Source organism: Gasterosteus aculeatus, chromosome 3, assembly GCF_964276395.1.
Source record: "Gasterosteus aculeatus chromosome 3, fGasAcu3.hap1.1, whole genome shotgun sequence".
Taxonomy (NCBI): Eukaryota; Metazoa; Chordata; class Actinopteri; order Perciformes; family Gasterosteidae; genus Gasterosteus; species Gasterosteus aculeatus.
In genome coordinates this window covers 18255571-18273223 of record NC_135690.1, presented here as the reverse complement: position 1 = coordinate 18273223, position 17653 = coordinate 18255571, and the positions used below count along the sequence as shown (strand labels likewise).

At 51.3% G+C, this 17653-nt stretch overlaps 1 protein-coding gene across 2 annotated transcripts in view; it reads left to right on the top strand.

Annotated features, from left to right (window-relative positions):
- The first annotated feature begins 1361 nt into the window (after positions 1-1361).
- myo10 (myosin X) overlaps positions 1362-17653 on the top strand; it is a 47440-nt gene continuing 31148 nt past the window's right edge. For both annotated transcript variants that reach the window (XM_078099955.1, XM_078099954.1), the window contains exons 1-2: positions 1362-1743; positions 13984-14082. In XM_078099955.1, coding sequence (XP_077956081.1) covers positions 1723-1743; positions 13984-14082 — 120 coding nt within the window. In that variant the 5' untranslated portion in view covers positions 1362-1722. The remainder of the gene's footprint in view (positions 1744-13983; positions 14083-17653) is intronic.

Sequence of the window (17653 nt, the reverse complement as noted above, 5' to 3'; positions counted from 1 at the left end):
AAACTTCTTCAAAGCTCCAGTGGAATTTATTTGAGTTTTACTGATATCAATGTGTAGACCGGGGGTCCAGCTTGAGAGCTGCTGTGGGACAGAAAAGACAACGTGGGACTGAAAGACAACGTCTCCTCCATCAATTTATCCGTTTGCTGCAATATGTTGGATTCATGTTAATGTGTATTTAAAGACAATAAATACAATTCTGAAGACCCCTGTAACCTTCAAACCTGTTGAGGACCTCTGTAAAGTTTAGATCCTCTGCTTTAGTCACATCCCCTTGGTGACCAGCAGGGGGCGACTCCTCTGCTCCCATAGAAGTCTACAAAATGACTCTACTTCTCTCTTGATTTATTCCCTCAGTAAACATTGTAAACATGAGTTTCAAGTCTTCTTCGATACAGCATGAAGTTCATTGAGTGAACTATGGTCCATTCTTCAGGGTTGTAGACGCTAACTCGCCCCCCATGAGCACACATGTGTGTGATGACTGTAGTGGAGTGATCTATAAACACTAAAATAGAGCCTTCATGAGGACTCACTCCTTCACTCCCGTGTCTCCTCATGACGGCTCACTAGTAATAACAGGCTGGTCTTGTTCCGCCCGCATTGGAAGAGTCGGTCACTAAGTGGTTGAGATTAATATTTAAACCTTCAGTAATCACAGGGAGTCCAAGACAACGTCTACTGCAAGTAATTACCAGCGCCTCCCTCGTCGAGGGCCAATCAGGATCCCCTCAGGGGGGGGGGGGGATAGCTCATAAGCTGATGTTCTTACATATCCATCATATCAACAGAGCTGCATGGAGATGAGAGGAGACGGCCCTTCAGCACTAGTGTGCTTGTGCAGCTTCACAGGTCTTCTCTGTCAGGTGACACAGGGAGTCCTCCACCCTCTCAGCGTGATGCCGGGCGGAGGAAGTCACTCTGTGTGGAGTCAACAACAAAGAAATAAAAGAGTCCCGGCTCCTTATGTCACATCTTGAGGAAAAGGCTGCAGGAAATGTTTGTCTTCATCCTGTTTTGGGTTGTTTGGAAGTTTGGAGATGCAAAGGAAACGAAGGAGGGACCCGAAGCAGGGTAACCCAGGGTAACCAGGGGTAACCCTGGGTAACCAGGGTAACACCGGGTAACCAGGGTAACACCGGGTAACCCAGTGAACCCGCTCTAATAGGTCAACCAAGCTAAGCAAACATTTTGAACCTTTATTCCAAAGGTCACACACGTAATGAAACAATAGCTCACTCACTTCATGCTGATGTGCATCAGTCAAAGCAGCTTTCAAACATTTCAGATCATAAATCCACTCCGGTCCAGAACGCATAAAGAAGGTTTTCTGTGTGACGTCACCCACGGCAGGAGGAGGCGGGGCCGGGGGAGGGGGAGGCGGGTCCGCGCGCGGGGAGGCGGAGCCTCGCGATCTTCGTGCACCGGTCGGACCGGGCGGCTCAGTGCGCGTCTCCAAAGTTTGAACCGACTTCCCGTCGGACTCCCGAGCAACAGGCGGACCGAGCCGAGGACTACCGGGGCACGCGGGGAGACGCGTCCGGGACGCGGAGGACTTACTCCCGCACCAGGGTGCTGTGAGGGGGGGGGGGGCATGCTGTGAGCTCCTGCTGCACGGACAAAGAGGGAGGTGCACGCTGACGGAGCGGCTCATGGACTGAGGGCTCCGGAGGCCCCTCGTCGCTCCACCGACTCCTGCGTCCTCGGCCACAGCGAGGACAGATGGACAACTTCTTCGCGGAGGTAAGAGGTCCTTCTTCCGACTCTGGGACCTTCACGTCCCGCTCATGATAAAGTTCAGGAAACGTCTTCTGATCCAGTGTGGTCGCTGCTCGTGGAGGAATAGATTCTTATTATAAGGACACAAAGTGCGATAAAGTCACTTCTGAGATTCTGGAATGTGGAAATGAAATGTAATAAAAGTCACTGAGGTCAACTTCACTCAAGATCATTCTGCTTTTATGGGAGCAGAGGTGACTTAAAGTGTTTAAAACGACACACACACACACACACACACACACACACACACACACACACACACACACACACACACACACACACCACAGGGGCTGTGCTGGTCAGACTGGGGGAGGTTGGACCAGCTCCCAGTGGGTCTGTGGTATTTCTGCACCACTTTTCCAGTTTCCTCCAAGGAAGGAAAACAAAGAGCTCTTTAAAAGTTATTAATAGAAGTCTGAACTTTTTAATTGACGGTGTGTTTGATGAAGGAGACGTTTTGGTCGGATTCCATCTTCCGATTTTCTGCTCTCATCAGTTACCTCCACTGACCGCTTTGATCGTCTCAAGCTTGTGTCTCAGAGCTAACGTCTCATTAATAAAGAATTCCTGGGGTAGTGTCCCCCCCTCTCATTTTCCACGTATCTCTGCAAAGTGGACCTTTGTGCTTCGATGAGGAACCCAGTGCTGTCAGTCAAGTTCCTCTGCTGCTCCGTCTCTGCAGCCCGGCTGCGTTCACAGCTCCACGTGGGCCACGGCAGCTGGACACACACACCTCGACCGCCGGGACCTGGACCAGGAGCCGCTTCATCACCACTTTGTAGTCGGTCTCTCTTGAAGAAACGTTGCTTTGCGGATCCTTGTTGTTGTCGCTTTGGATGAATGTGACGTTCATCGTTCCTCCGGGACGTTGTTTTTGAGGCACTGGTCACTTCAGAGGTTTCGTTGTGTTCTGGTAGCAAGTGACCAGTGGAAACGTAACGACTAAACGTTCCTCTGTGCATCGGTAAGATCTCCTCCAGAAGGCTCTGAGTACAGACAGCGTGACGCAGAGAATCAACTGGAGAAGTTCACTTTGCCTCCTGCAGCTGTGCAGAACATCTCACCTCCCTGTAACAGTCGCTCGCATTCTGAAACGCGTCCAGCGAGGCTTTCTCAGGCCGTGTGAGGGGCCAAAGGTCACAAGGTGCTGCCCCCCCCGGGTTTGAGGCCTCTCACGGCGGCTGTTCCGCACATGTGGCTCCCGAGAGCGCGGGTGAAAATTTGTGGGCTCCAGACGCAGGCAGGCGTGCACAATGGTGTCCGATATCGGCACGCCGTTTTTTATATCTGCGGGCTAATCGCGGCTGAAACAAAGAGCTCAGTCTTTGAGGGAAAAGGCCGTTCGACGGGGCAGCTGGTGGCGCGGAACGAGAGTGGTTTCATCACATGTTTCATGTTTCTACTGGAGACGCTTCGGAGGAGGCGCTTGAGGCTTTACCCCGTTTGTCACGTCCCGTGTGGGGGAAAAGCCTTCTCGTCGTGTGCAAACCGCGACCCGCAAAGCATCATGGGTAGATGTGGATGTCAGTGAAAGGCCCTCTGGGTGGGAGGACTGATCCTCATGGTTCAGAAGAGGAAGCGTTTCTTCGTTGTCGGGGGGGGGGGGGGGGGGGCAGGACGAGGCAGGTTCCCTTCGGCCTCGAGGCTGCGCAGCGATCCGGGTCCAGCAGTCCGTGAGACCCTCTGATTGGCCGAAACCCAGTTTTGTCACATCCAATGAGCCAGCAGCTCTGGATCGGTTGGTGCTCTGAGGCACCGCCCGTGGTTGAAGGTGTGTGTGTGTGTGTGTGTGTGTGTGGACACAGTGGCGGTTGGCTCTCATTTGAACTGGTGGGCGGGGTTTGCGGTTCGGCCTCACCTGTCCACCAATGAGAGGCGTGGCTTTAAGGTAAATAACTTCAGCGGCACAGGAAACAAAGAAGAGGAACAGCAGGAGAACCAGAGTTAAATATAAATATGTTTAATGCTTCATCTCTGCAAAGAAAAAGGTGACTCAGGAAATCCCACTTTCCCCCCCGTGTGCACGGCGTGCACGGCGTGCAGCACCCTCGTCCCGCTGTGCGTCCCGGGGGCCTCCGGTCCTTCAGGCACTGAGGGAATGTTCCTTCTCACGCGCCTCCATTAGTTTTTTTTAGTGTGTTTTGAAAATAAATGCATTATATAAGAATACTTCCTGCATGGATCGAGCTTCAGGATGTCGCCGCTTTTGTGGATTCTAGAATAATTTCAGACATTCCTCCGCTCATGAGTACGCCGGGAATGTGTTCTAAAGATAATAGATGTGAGTCTGGGATGAAGTCACACAGTTGCAGCTCGACTTCTTCCTTTTCTTTGACGCGTTTCTCTTCTATTCTTTTTCTGCCGCCGGACTTTCTTTTTAAAAACCGTAAAACTCAAATCCGAGCCGCTGATCGTCAAACGGCTCCGTGTTAGCTGTGATCTGGAGCCCCCCCCCCCAACCCCCCCGGAGCTGAAACATGACACCTGTGGAGAATTTAAACAGCCTGCAGATTTGTGGTTTGCAGACGCCCCCCCCCCCCCCCCCCCTCATATAGGACGCATGTGATGCGCCTGCAGTCTGAACTTGTGCATTCAGACACTTATAATGTTAACTGACTTTTTGCTTCAAAATATAAGAAAACAACCAGGACACGTTGTGCTCGTGTGTCAATCACACAGCTGATAACAGATGCGCAGTAAACATTATGAGCTGTAATTAATGACACACACGTACACACACACACACACACTCACACCTGGTCCACAAACCACTGCAATGATTTATTGAAATACCTGCAGGAAGGAGCAATTTCCCCTTTCATGGTTTCCATAGAAGGTCCGGAACAAACGGCCTCTGCAGGAAGTCCGTGCACGGAGGTAACGGGGACAAGGACTGAAAGAATCGAGTCGAGGACAGAAACTCAAGCAAACTGTGTAGAAGAAGACGTGAAGTGTTTATGAGGCCTCGGTTCCTCTGTAGACGGTTTAAGACCAAATAAAAACAACAACTGGAACACAAACAAGACTTTTGAGCCGAGCGTTGGAAGGACGCCGTACTCGTTGTTGTCGGCACTGGTTTCCTGTTCGTCGGACACGAGGCCGCTGAACGCCGTATTTGTGCGTTTTGGTGGCGATGGTTTGCACTTCTGTTCCGTGTCCCACTAATTGCAAATTATGGAGTTTCAAAACGCTTCTGCGGTCTCCTTTGAGCAAACCGACCCGTCCGCTCGGTTTGCCGGGCCACCAGGACCACTGGGTTCTGGTGGCTTTCCCCAAAGAAGCTGTGAAGTGATCAGAGGGAGTCAAGAGGTCGACGCGCTCAGGCCGTCCTCACACGCTCCACCAACCACAGGGTCACGACGGAGGTCATCGCTGCAGCTTGGAGGGTCGGCCGCTTCAAGCGGACTCAAACCGCTCAAAGATCAGGGCCGGTTTCCTGGACTCGTCCGGACGGCAGGAGGTGGCTGCACACGAGGACTGAAGGCGCTCGCTTTGCGTGGACCGTAGGAAGAGTGTGTGCTGGACCGGCACAAAACCGCTTAAAGATGCGAGCGGTTAAATGATGGTTATCCAAACAAACACGGGTATTTATCCTAAACCAAACCAGGATGTTTACACCGATCCAGGCCGAGCGGTTTGCTGCCTGAACCTCACCAGCGCCACGTGACCGCGTGGGCAGAGCGGGACGACGTGGACGGACCGGCGCCGTGCGAGCGCACCATTGGAGGAGCTTCTGACTTTTTGTGACGTCTTTAACTTTTGGTGTTTGCTTAAACTGCATAAAAAACGTTCCCGTCTCGGACTTCTTGGTGGTCTCAGTTTCCTGAGGCCCTTCTCTCTTCTTCTCTCTTGTAACCTTCAGAATGAAGCCTCGGAGGCGGAGTTTGGATGAAACACGAGCCGCGGTCGGCCGGGCGGAACGCTGTTATTGTGAAGCAGCGACAGGAAGTGTTTTGTTTGTATTTACAGAAGCTCAAAGCAGTAATGTTGCTGTGTTTCCTGTGACTGCTTCACAATAAAAGCCCACTGTTGTCCTTTAAACCTTTTAGTGTGAAGGAGCAGGAAATGTTTTGTTTGCTGAAGTTAATGGGACAGAATCACTTCCTGTGACCCCCCGAGGTCATCCAAGGAAAAGGTCAACTCAGCATGTTGACTCTAAAGAGTATCAACAATGCGATTTGATTTAAAGTATAAACTTTAACCACAATTGCAGACCGAAGCCTGCTTTAATGCCCCCCCCCCCCTCCTCACCTTTAAACGGTGTGAGGTAGTGCTTTAATGCCCCCCCCCACCTCTACGGGGTGTGAAGTAGGGCTTTAATCTGCGCCTCCCTCTCTGTTTCTCAGGGTAAAACTCTCACAACAAGGCGTCGCTTGTTTGTCCCAGAAGAAAAGGCAGAAAGGGGAAGACGTTATTTATATTCTGCCCGTTCCTTCGCTCTGAGAAACCAGCGGCGGGCGACCACAGCTGGGCAACACATGGCAGCTCTGGCACGCGCACACGCACACACGCACGCACGCACACACACACACACACACACACACACACACACAGGCAGCGGTCACCTAATGCGCGTAATGCTTTTTCACTGCTCTTGTGTTCACACACTTGTACAAACTGTCTGAAACATGGACTCACTTTAACACACACACACGCACACACACACACACACAGCTTCAGAAAGTAGGTCAGGTGGTTGCGAGGAGAGTTTGGTCATTTCCTCCGTCCGGTCTTTAGTTGGTGGGAACCGGTCCAAACCTGGTCAGTTCTCTGCAGAACCTCCGTTCCTTACTCTGGACTATGTGATTCTTCTTCATGTGATTCCTTTTCATGGGTTCTTCTTCATGTGATTCCTTTTCATGGGTTCTTCTTCATGTGATTCCTTTTCATGGGGTTCTTCTTCATGTGATTCCTTTTCATGGGGTTCTTCTTCATGTGATTCCTTTTCATGGGGTTCTTCTTCATGTGATTCCTCTTCGTGGGGTTCTTCTTCATGTGATTCCTCTCCATGGGGGTTCTTCTTCATGTGATTCCTTTTCATGGGGTTCTTCTTCATGTGATTCCTTTTCATGGGGTTCTTCTTCATGTGATTCCTCTTCATGGGGTTCTTCTTCATGTGATTCCTCTTCATGGGGTTCTTCTTTATGGGATTTATTTGGGATTCGATTGCTGGTTTGCTTCATTCCATCTTCTTCAAAAACTGGTTTTACTTGTCTTTGCTCCTCTGACTGAAGGTCACTGCAGGCCTTCATCAGGAGCTGGATTTCCTGTGGTCTGGAGATCTTGATGGTGTAGTGAAGTCTTTGTGTACTGAGGTGACGCAAAAATATGACGTCCACAGGTATACAGATGTCACCTCAATAAGGTCAAACAAACTCCATCTCCCCCCCCCCCCCCAGGCAGCAGATGCAAACAAAAGCCCGCTGCCTGCTTTCTGTGGAAGCTGCCCAGTAAGCATATCTGAGATTAAAGCCGGCTTGTGGGATTCACGGCCGCTTTGTTCTGGAACCAAAAGCAGCTTTCAAAGCGCATTCACAAAAGAAAAGAAAAACTAGAGTAGTTATTCTTTACCCCCCCCCACCTCCCGCCGGGTGGGTTTCAACAGCTCTGTAGAGTCCTCTCAGATCCCGAGGCGGTTTTACCTGGATCGGGGTTCAGAATCCACTGCTTATGTTCCCTTCACCCTGTTAACCAATATCTGACCCAGACAAAAATGGCCGCCGCCTGGATGGAACCAAAAAGAGCGGGAAGCAGGTCGACAGGCGTCCACGCAGGAAGAGACAGAATTCCTCCACTTCAACGCTGTTTGTTTTCAAAGCCTCGCGTGTTTCATCTCTCTGACACGGGACCAGCGTGTTTGCGTTCCAGCTGGGGGGTCAAACATGTCCGTTCTGTTGTTTCATGCGACCGTCTTGAAGCTCCTGCGTCGTCTGTTGCCGAGCCGACGCGCTGCGTTGTTCAATAGCTCAATCAATAACTAATGATCTGATGAGGAAAAAAAGAATGTGGGGAAAGTGGCCTCAGAAGGATCCGTCCACTCGGTTTATTGGGTCCATTGGGCCGGACTGCCGGCGCCTCCTGGCTCCTACATCGCACCTCCTCTACGGCCAAACAGCTTCTCCCACTCGATGCGTCTTCCTTCCGTGGAGACCATGAGGTACTGAGGACTCATCCCTTCTTCTTGTCCACGTAGGTGATGATTTAGAAGCTAAATATGTGGCTTGTGATGCGGCGTATCGTCTGCTCTTCAAACATGTGGTTACCTGAAGCCGGCGAGTCTCACTTCCTGTGTCGTCTCCTCCCGGCGGTCTGATTGTCCTCATCTAAATAAGGAGTCCCGTCGGGGTCAGCGGCAGACTCGCTCCACCCTACAGCTGCTCTGCTCATCCACGGCTACACGCCTTTTAATTACCCACGAGCAGCTGAGGAGGACGCCGATGGCTCGCCACCTCAGAGGCTCTGCGGGCGCGGCGTGGGAACCCGGCGGCGTCCTCCATTAAATATATACAGCCTTCATTAAATATGTACAGAGCAGCTGCTTCCCGCCGGTCAGCGCCATGGCACCTCGCCCACACAACGCAGTGACCTTTGACCCCGCGTGTCAATCGCCTCGTTAAGAATTCAAAAGCCGGTGTTGTGTTGGCGTTTAATTAACACGCCGCGCTCGGGTGTCGCTCCGCGTTTTCCTTCTATGTTCTTCTTTGACCCTCTAGAGGAACATTTGAGGCCTTCAGCTCGCGAGCCCACTTTATGAGTGTGAGCAGTCATATCTGTAATTTCCACGTCGAGATGAACCGGAGCGGCTTGGCAGGCGTCTCTCCGTGAGACGTTAAACACGAGCGTGAAGGGCCTCCCTCTTATCTCCACATGCCTGCAGATCCGCAGCCTGACGCGACCTGCAGCTTCCTTACAGGTAAATCTACATCTGGATGCTTCAGTGTAGACGCTGCACGTTGTGTCAGTCGAACCCTCATCTGGATTCCGTACGGTGGATCTTTCCTCGCTGGTCTGATCCGCCAGAAGAAGCAGAAACTCGGCTCTGGATGTTTCTGGAGGCGACGTTGGGTGTCGTTGGCGCGGTAACGGCAGCCTGAACAGATGTTAACAGGCGACCTCACGGTGCCTCGAGCAGTTCAGTCACACTTCTGGTGACGGCGGGAGAGAGACAGCGAGGCCTGAAGCCGGGAGCACGAGGAAGACAACGAGTAACGATCGAAACCTTCCGACAAAGTCTGAAACGTGTTGTTGAATACGAACTTTCACTCTCTCATTTCTCAAAACAAGGCCGCTTTTTGACCCTTCAGGGGCCCGACAACATTCAAAAATGTCCCTGGATAAAGTTTCACTTCCAGCCCGACCGTGACAGGACATCTGGGGTATGAAGACGGACGCTGTTGTTTTTAACATTAATCCTTGAATGGTACGAGTAGAGAGCCAGAGGTTGATCCTTGAAGAAAGTGAAGATCACCAGTCCGACTTAATAAGCAGTGTGTAGTTCTATTAATAAGCTTCTTTCAGCCATTAAACAACTGATTCAACATTAAATAAAACTCCAGCTCCTCCAAGCCTCCGGTTGGCTCTACGTGTGACAGCAAATAGTCAGTACTGATGTTTTTGTCTTCAAACCTGAAACTGTTCCAGCGTCAGAGATCCATCCCTCAGCGTTTGTCTTTAATAAATGTGTTTTCCGAGAGAAAGAAAAGCCTTCTGAATATTTCAGAGGGGCGGATGTGGCTGCACATGGCTTCATTTAACCCCCGGAGGAGCTTAACAGCCGCGTTTTGCATTCGTTCGCCCGTCACACGGAGCGGCAGCCGGCCTCTTTCCCTCGGCTGTGATTGGCTGCCACATCAAAGAGGGGCGGCGGCTTCTGCCGCCGTAAATCGTCCGCTTCCTGTCGGTCTGCTGGCTGGTTTTTGTGCTCATGTTGAGCATCGTGTTCGAGCTCACATGCTGGATTCATTTGGATGTGTTTGTCATTGTGGGAACTCCGATGGGCATGTGTTTTATTTGTTTTTAGCTCATTTAATATGATTAAAATCACTCGGTATCCATTAAACTGATCAATAGGTTCTGTGATTTTCTTCTTCTGTGGTGCTCTGCGGTCGTCTGTCACATTTTACCGGCTTTCCTTCATGCTGTCGTCCTCGGACGCAACGGGACCAACTTTTAAAAATGGCCCCCGATCACAGCTTCAGCGCTGCAAAATGAACATAAAGGTGCAGCAGTAACTCCAGATGTGTTTTCACAGATGTGTTCTGGGGTCTGACGTCCCGGCGGCCCGAGTGGCGTCGCTCTTTTCTTTCTCAGTTGGTAAAAGAACGTTACGGAGACTTTGAACATAAACAACCAGGCTGCTTCACGTGCTCCTCAGCTGGAGCTTTAGCTCCGCCCACCCATCTGCTGGACCAATAGGAGGCTCCCTAATGTGCTTTGCTTGGGATTGTTACTCATTGATTATTATTAATGTCTCAGAAGGACTCAGGAAGTTTTGTGATTTAATTTCACTTCACTTCGGTATTGTCGGTATTTGATCCACAAGCAGCGAGACGATTTGAGGTTTAGGTTTTAAAAATGAGAAAAGAACAAAGAAAGAAAAGAAGAACATTGTGGTGACGGTGGAGTGTGCGTCTTTGTTTTCACATGGACGAGTGTGTGTTTGTGTGTGTCTGTCATCGTGAGGCTTTCCCAGACCTTTTCCAAAAGTCAATACCTCCACCTAATTAGTTCCCACAATCCCCTGCTCTCCGTCCGGCCATTCAAACCTAAAGGACCTCTGCTGGACTCTCCTTGATTGCCCCCCCCACACACACACACACACACACACAGACACACAAAGGCTCTGCTGGTTGATTGGGCCGCGCTGCATGCTTGCAAACACTCGAGGTCGGTCGACTTCCTCCTGTCTGCGTTGAATTGTGTGCGCATTGTTTCCATTGTGTTGCCACTTTTCAGCTGAACACTGTTTTTGCTTTTTTAACTAATGAATGATAATTTAATGATTTAATTTAAGTACGAGAAGTCTTCAGCCAAATGATCAGTCTCACCAAATGGTGCTTTTAAAGTTTCCCCACTATCAGATTTCTTCTCCTGCAGTTTTATTTTGAAATCTGTTTGGTTTGATCACTTTTAACCTCGGCCCTAAAAAGCTGCTCGCTCTTAAGTTAATGATTGATCCGTCTAAGCGGCTGTACGTATCGCCAACAGCGCTGCATGCTAACAGCTCGTATGCTACGCTGCTATGCTACGTTGCTATGCTACGCTGCCTCTGCGACCTCACAGCGTGACTGCAGCGATGGAGACGTCTGTTTGTTCTGTTTGTCATTGAAACAGTTAAATCATTCCAAAGAAAAGCTCTGGGCGCACCTGTATTAAACAGTTGAGATAACCCCCCCCCCCCACCCAAGACAGGAGATAAGCGTGACGCGTCGCCTCTGAGCCGTTGTTCACCTTTGGAGCTGTTGACTTAAAAGCATCGTGTTATTCTTGCTCCATTAACACAGCGCTGTGGTTGCTGGGGGGAGACGGCGTGGGGGGGGGGGGGGGGCGTGCAAACAAGGAGCAGATAATCGCCTCAGCTTGGTCGGCGGAGGGAAACCTGTTGTTGTGCAGGTGTGGACGTGACTGGATGCACAGGGAGGGACGGCCATTAAAACGGGACCCATGTGACCATGTGACCTGCACACAGGACTCGTTGTTACAAGTTAGAGGGGCCAAACAGCTGCACATATCCATCCCCGACAGCGTACGAGCCCCCCCCCCCCCCCCCCCCCGCCGGGTCCCGCAGAGAGAGAGCGTCCGCCACACATGTCGAGGTTACGGAGGGAAAACAGCAGCAGGGGGAAGGGTCACCGCCGCGGGAGCTCTGAGGCTGGGGGGGGCTGGGGGGGGCTGGGGGGGCTGGTGTCGGTGTTTTGGTCTGGGGTGTCGGGGGGGGTACGTGGGGGCCAGAGAGCACATGGGACTCACTATGTCCCAACACCTTTATCTGCTGAGAGGACGTATGAGAAGCTTTAATAATCCGCCCTGATGACCCGCTGGGGGGGTCCAGAGGTCCAGAGGCCTCGGCAGCCGGGTCCCATGTCTCTGCTTTGGGAAACCCCCCCTTCACAGCGGCTGTGGGTCATTCCTCCAGCTTTATTTAGCAGCCATTGGTTTTGTGTCTGAAAAGAGATCCGTGTGATTCTGCCTCGGGTTTGTCTGAGGAACGAGACATCAGGGAATGTCAGACGTTCATCACGTTCATCACGTTCATCACATTCATCACATTCATCACATTCAGCGCCGGACATTCTAGGCGGTTTGAGGCCGTCCCCCCCCCCACAGGAAACACGTGCTGTTGTTACACTCACGGCTTCCCTCCCATTTGGTGAATTCACCTACTTTTTGTCTGTTACTATGACGACCGGCTCTCCATCCCATAACTTCTGATCGTGTTGTAGCAGATATTATAAATGCAACAATGTAGCAAATTATACAACATGTCGTGAGCATGAAAAGCTCCTCATCTTCTTCATCTTCTTCACCTGAAAGTACAAACAACAGCTTTAATGTTCACAGTTCAGCCAATCAGCGGTAGTTCTGTGGGGAGGGGGGGGGGGGAGTGGGGGGAATACGATGCTGTGCCGTGTCTGATGAGCACACGCTGCACACAAAGAACATGTGTGTGTGTGTGTGTGTGTGTGTGTGTCTTGAGAAGTGTGCTGCCCCCCCCCTCTGCACCCTAACGTGATTGGCGGTGCACATGAGGAATGGTAAACAGAACACGCCTCCTCTTTGTGCACGTGACAATGGGACCTCCTCCTTTGTGTTCCTCCTCTTTGTAGCCACATTGTGATGATTTGTGTTTCACCTGAAAACCTTTTATCGATGAGCTTTTTTTAAATGGCGAGGCTGAAGTCCCGCCCCCTCCGGACGCCAACTGTGGGACCTTCATTTGTTTAAATATGCACGATGGTTAATGTCGCGTTACATGTGTACATGTGTTGGTTCCCACGAACGTTGTACATCGTTAAAAAGAACTCACGTATGATTAGATGGTATTTTTATATTAAACCGACTGGGGAAGAGACGCTTGATGATGAACCTCCTCTGCATGTCTTCTCCAGCAGTTTCTATTGTGTCTCAACTCAATAATGTCAATAAAAAGACAAAGAAACCACCAACAAAGCAACATAAATAAACAAGACAAGTAAATAAAGACTCCATCAGGCTGTTTGTGGTCATTGGTCTGAGCTGCAGGAGATCAGAGGGCCTCTAGGATCCTCTTCAGAGAGGGTTTGAAACAACACGCCGCCCCCCCCTCATCCACTGCTGACTCAGCCTGTGTGTGTGTGTGTGTGTGTGTGTGTGTGTGTGTGTGTGTGTGTGTTACCCTCCACCCGTTCATCCGCTCAGTCTTTCCCAGCCAGGTGACCCTCTCCGCTAGCCGAGGGAGGGGCTTGCAGGTCAAAGTACCCACCAGCTCAGAAAAAGGAGGGGCTTCTCACAAAGGTGCAGTGCCCCCCCCCCTCCGCCTCGATAGCATTAGCTCATCACGCTAACAAACAGCGACACATGTGACTCGGAGGGGGGGCCTCGGGTCTTCAGTCATACTTCATGCAGAGCTCGTGGTCCACAGGCGTCCTGAAGGAACCGATAGACATGAACTTCACCGGTGGTCACATCCAAAGCCAGTCAACACAAAACGCTCCACACACACGGTGGAGAAGTCCGACCTTCACCCTGAATTCCTCACATTCTCTGCTGATTTCACAGAGGAGGGGGGGCCGGGGGGGCTGATGAAATATCCAGCTGTTGGTCGGGAGGAAAACGCTCCAAAGGTCAGCCGGTCCGAAGGTTCTCTCTGCCAACAAGCATCAAACATGCAGGTTTACTGGGTGCAGGTCTCTGGAACCCGGCACGCCAGAGGCCTCCACGCCGTCTCCACAGCCGCGGGCCTCTGATTGGTCACAGAGGAGGCGACGTCATGGTGACGCTCGCAGGCTGGTCACGAGCACCACATGGGTTTGAGGACTGGAGACTTTGGAGGTTTTAGGGATCCTTCCCCTGGAGCGCAGTACCAGCTTTTTATATTCATCACACGTCATGTTTATCACACGTCATGTTTATCACACGTCATATCTGTCCCTCATTTCCTCTCTCAGACCCTCGTTGTTGTGTTGCGTGTTGCGTGTTGCCTAACGAGTGGTTCTCCCCCTGCAGGGTGACCGGGTGTGGTTACGGGAGGAGGAGCAGTACCTCCCCACCACTGTGTCCTCGTGCTCCGGGGGGGTGGTGGCCTTCGCCACGGACTACGGCCAGGTGAGAACCTTTCATGTGACCTTCTCCTCCTTTTGGAGCTTTTCTACCTTCTCAGATCACGTTTGCACAAAACTCTGGATCTCCGTATCTGCATTTCGACCTCAGGGTCTCGGCTCCAGGGTGCATCTTGCTTCCTGTCCAGCAAAGCCCGTTGAGATGAGGTCCCACGTAGCTGATGTTCATGTGACCCCCCCCCCCTCCCCCCTGAAGTATAAAAACAAGCCGTGACACAATGATTCCGCAGTCGTTGTTTTGGTCTCGCTCTTTGTTTCGTTGTTGGCGTGATGTGAGTGTCAACACGCCGCATCCCCCTGAACCCCCCCGGTGGACCAGGTGGGGGCCGATGGGGGTTCCGGATGAGCCTCTGGGGTTGGACCGTGTTGCTCCTCTCGCTAATATGAAGCGAACCAGCCGGGACTTGGATGAGTTTAAGTGTGTTTCACTAAGCCGGCTAACGGCAACCTGTGTGGGTTACGGCTCGGGGGGGAGGATTTACCCCCCCGCCCGCCCTGCGTCTCCCCCAGGAGAGTCGGCGGTATCGTCCTGCAGATTAAGGTTATCTCCTGCCTCCATCTCGCTGGTGGAGCGTCTGGGCGTCCTGGTGCCCTTACGACGTCTTCATGATGTGACCAACAAGAACAAGTAGATGTTTAAGATCCTCTCAGTTAACGTGTGAGAAGCATCATACTAAATAAACCAAATTACAAACAAGTATCACAAAAAAGCAAATCGTAATAAAGCGCTCCGATCAGCCTCAGCGGCTCTTTGTGTTTACTGCTAATTAGCAGCGATGTTAGCATTTAGCTAAGAGTGCAGTAATGCAGTCTGTTGTCTCCTTTCCTCATTTGCCTCCTTTCTTTTGTCTGCCTCCTTGTTAAATATTCTCATTTTTCTCTTCTCTGCTTTGTCTTGTGTCTTTTGACTCCTTTCTGTCTCTGTCTTTCTCGTTATGTCTCTTCTTTCAGTCTCATCTTCTCGTCTCTTATTTGTTTTTATCCCTCCTGTCCCCTCCTCCCTTGGTCCACTCCTTTGTTTGCTGTAAATATCTCTCTTCTTCTTCTTGCTTTTCTCTGTCGTGAACCTGAAGCTTTTAATTTGTTGACCAAGTAGGAGACGTAATAATAATACGAGCGCCTACAATCGTTCCTACGTCTTCTTCTACCCGTCTGAGCCCGTCGGGACGGAGGGTCCCCGGGACAGACGATGAGCGTGTGCACCGCGTGTTGCTTTGGGAGAGTCGTGAGCTCAAGATGTAAACGAGTGCGTGTTTGTTGACGTGTCTCTTTGTGTGTCTGCCATCTGTTGTGTGTAACCGGAGACAGACGCCACCCACTTTGTGTGTCCTTGAATAAAGCAGGTACAGGTGTGTGTGTGTGTGTGTGTGTGTGTGTGTGTGTGTGTGTGTGTGTGTGTGTGTGTGTGTGTGTGTGTGTGTGTGTGTGTGTGTGTGTGTGTGTGGTTCAATAAGATAAGATATTCCTTTATTAGTCCCACGATGGGGACATTCACAGATGTGGACACAAGACACATGATAAAAAACAAGATAAAAACAAGAGCAGCAGATTAATGATGATGATAAAAAATGCCAAGAAAAAGAATGATACTATAAATACAAATAAAAAATTGACGAGTGCAAAGGCCTCAGTAACTAAGTACCAAATAAATATGTGTATATGTACAATAATTATAGGCAAACGCGTAAAATAAAAGAATGTCCGTTAGCGTAGCGCTAACTAGCTTCTTTACTCAACAAAATCCCCAAAAATATCAATACCCGCTCTGACTTTCAGTAGAAGCTGTTGATTATGTCGCTGTCAGAGCGTTGAACAGGTAACTCCTCCGCCCGCCTGGAGCTCCTCCACCCGCCGCCATCCTCCTCCGTCATCATTATCAAAGAGCAGCAGCTGCGCTTTGGATCCGCTTTCATCTCCCGCTGCATCGTCCTACAGGCCAAAACAGTGAAACCGGAGCAAGACGAGAGAAACCCGCGACCCCCCAACGCCAGGCCCGCATGCACGTCCACCGCTTTAGAGTCCATGGCGGTCTATTAGAGTCTGTGGCAGTCTATTAATGTCTGTGGCGGTCTATTATAGTCTGTGGCGGCCTGTTAAAGTCCATGGCGGTCTATTGGAGTCTGTGGCAGTCTATTAGAGTCTGTGGCAGTCTATTAGAGTCTGTGGCAGTCTATTAGAGTCTGTGGCAGTCTATTAGAGTCTGTGGCAGTCTATTAGAGTCTGTGGCAGTCTATTAGAGTCTGTGGCGGTCGGTTAGAGTCCATGGCGGTCGGTTAGAGTCCATGGCGGTCGGTTAGAGTCCATGGCGGTCGGTTAGAGTCCATGGCGGTCTATTAGAGTCCATGGGGGTCGGTTAGAGTCCGTGGCGGTCTATTAGAGTCCGTGGCGGTCTATTAGAGTCTGTGGCGGTCTATTAGAGTCTGTGGCGGTCTATTAGAGTCCATTGCGGTCTATTAGAGTCTGTGGCGGTCTATTAGAGTCCGTGGCGGTCTATTAGAGTCTGTGGCGGTCTATTAGAGTCCGTGGCGGTCTGTGACAATCCAGCGATGAAGTTGCCCGTGTTGGTTCAGTTCTGTGAAATGAGTCCAATGTCCCACAGAAGGATTCGGTTTGGTTCCACGTTCCTCTTTTCCACTTGGTGTTCATGTGGTTTCCCACGTGAGTCAAAGACTTTCTCTTAATCTGATTCGTGGAGCCGCTATGAAGTGACGCGTCGGCCTCCAGTAATCCTGCTAGTTGAATCCCTCCTGGTTTACGGTCCTCTAATCGCCTAAACAACAACAAACCGTGTCCCCGCTGATCCAGGAACAGATCCCGCTGATCCCGGGGGCCCCGGCCCCTCCTCCTGCTGTGGGGTGAAGCTGTCTAATGGCTTTGTTTGACAGGGATTTACTCCCGTTAGCATCTGTCGCTAGGCTTAGCGTCAGCGGGGCCCCTCGCGGCTTTGTCTTCTTTTTTTTTGGCGCGGAGCCTCGTTGACTCCACGCGGACAACTGGACCTGTTAGAGACCTAATGAGGACAAAGCCAGTGTGACGCTGTCACAGTCAGTGACTAACGGGGGGGGGCAGTCTCAGCGGGCGGTGCTCATCTTGGTTCCAAACGGTGACGTCATGGACGGTGCTCTTTGCACTCGGTTTTGTCTTGTGTTGACTTGGACGTTCGTTAAGTTCCACCTCGTCCAGGTGCTCCACAGAGCCGCCAGCGGTTCCTCCCTCGTTCCCTCGTGCTGCAGCCGGGAGGCGTAGACCGTAAACAGGGCTGAGGACCGGTCCAACTGGTCCGCTGTCTCGTCTCTGACAGCAGCTCCCCTATTGGTCGCTGTCACACGGTCACAGTTATGGACCATCGCGCCTCGTTTGTCCCAAAGCGTCACTGCAGCTGGAATGTGAGAGACGGGACGGGGGGGGGGGGGGCAGATGTTATTGGCTCTCCAGACAGAGAGCAGCTTTCTTCAACAAGACGCACCCGGAGACGCTCGATCGCAGCGGGTCAGCAACTAGTGTTAAACATGTGTGTGTGTGTGTGTGTGTGTGTGTGTGTGTGTGTGTGTGTGTGT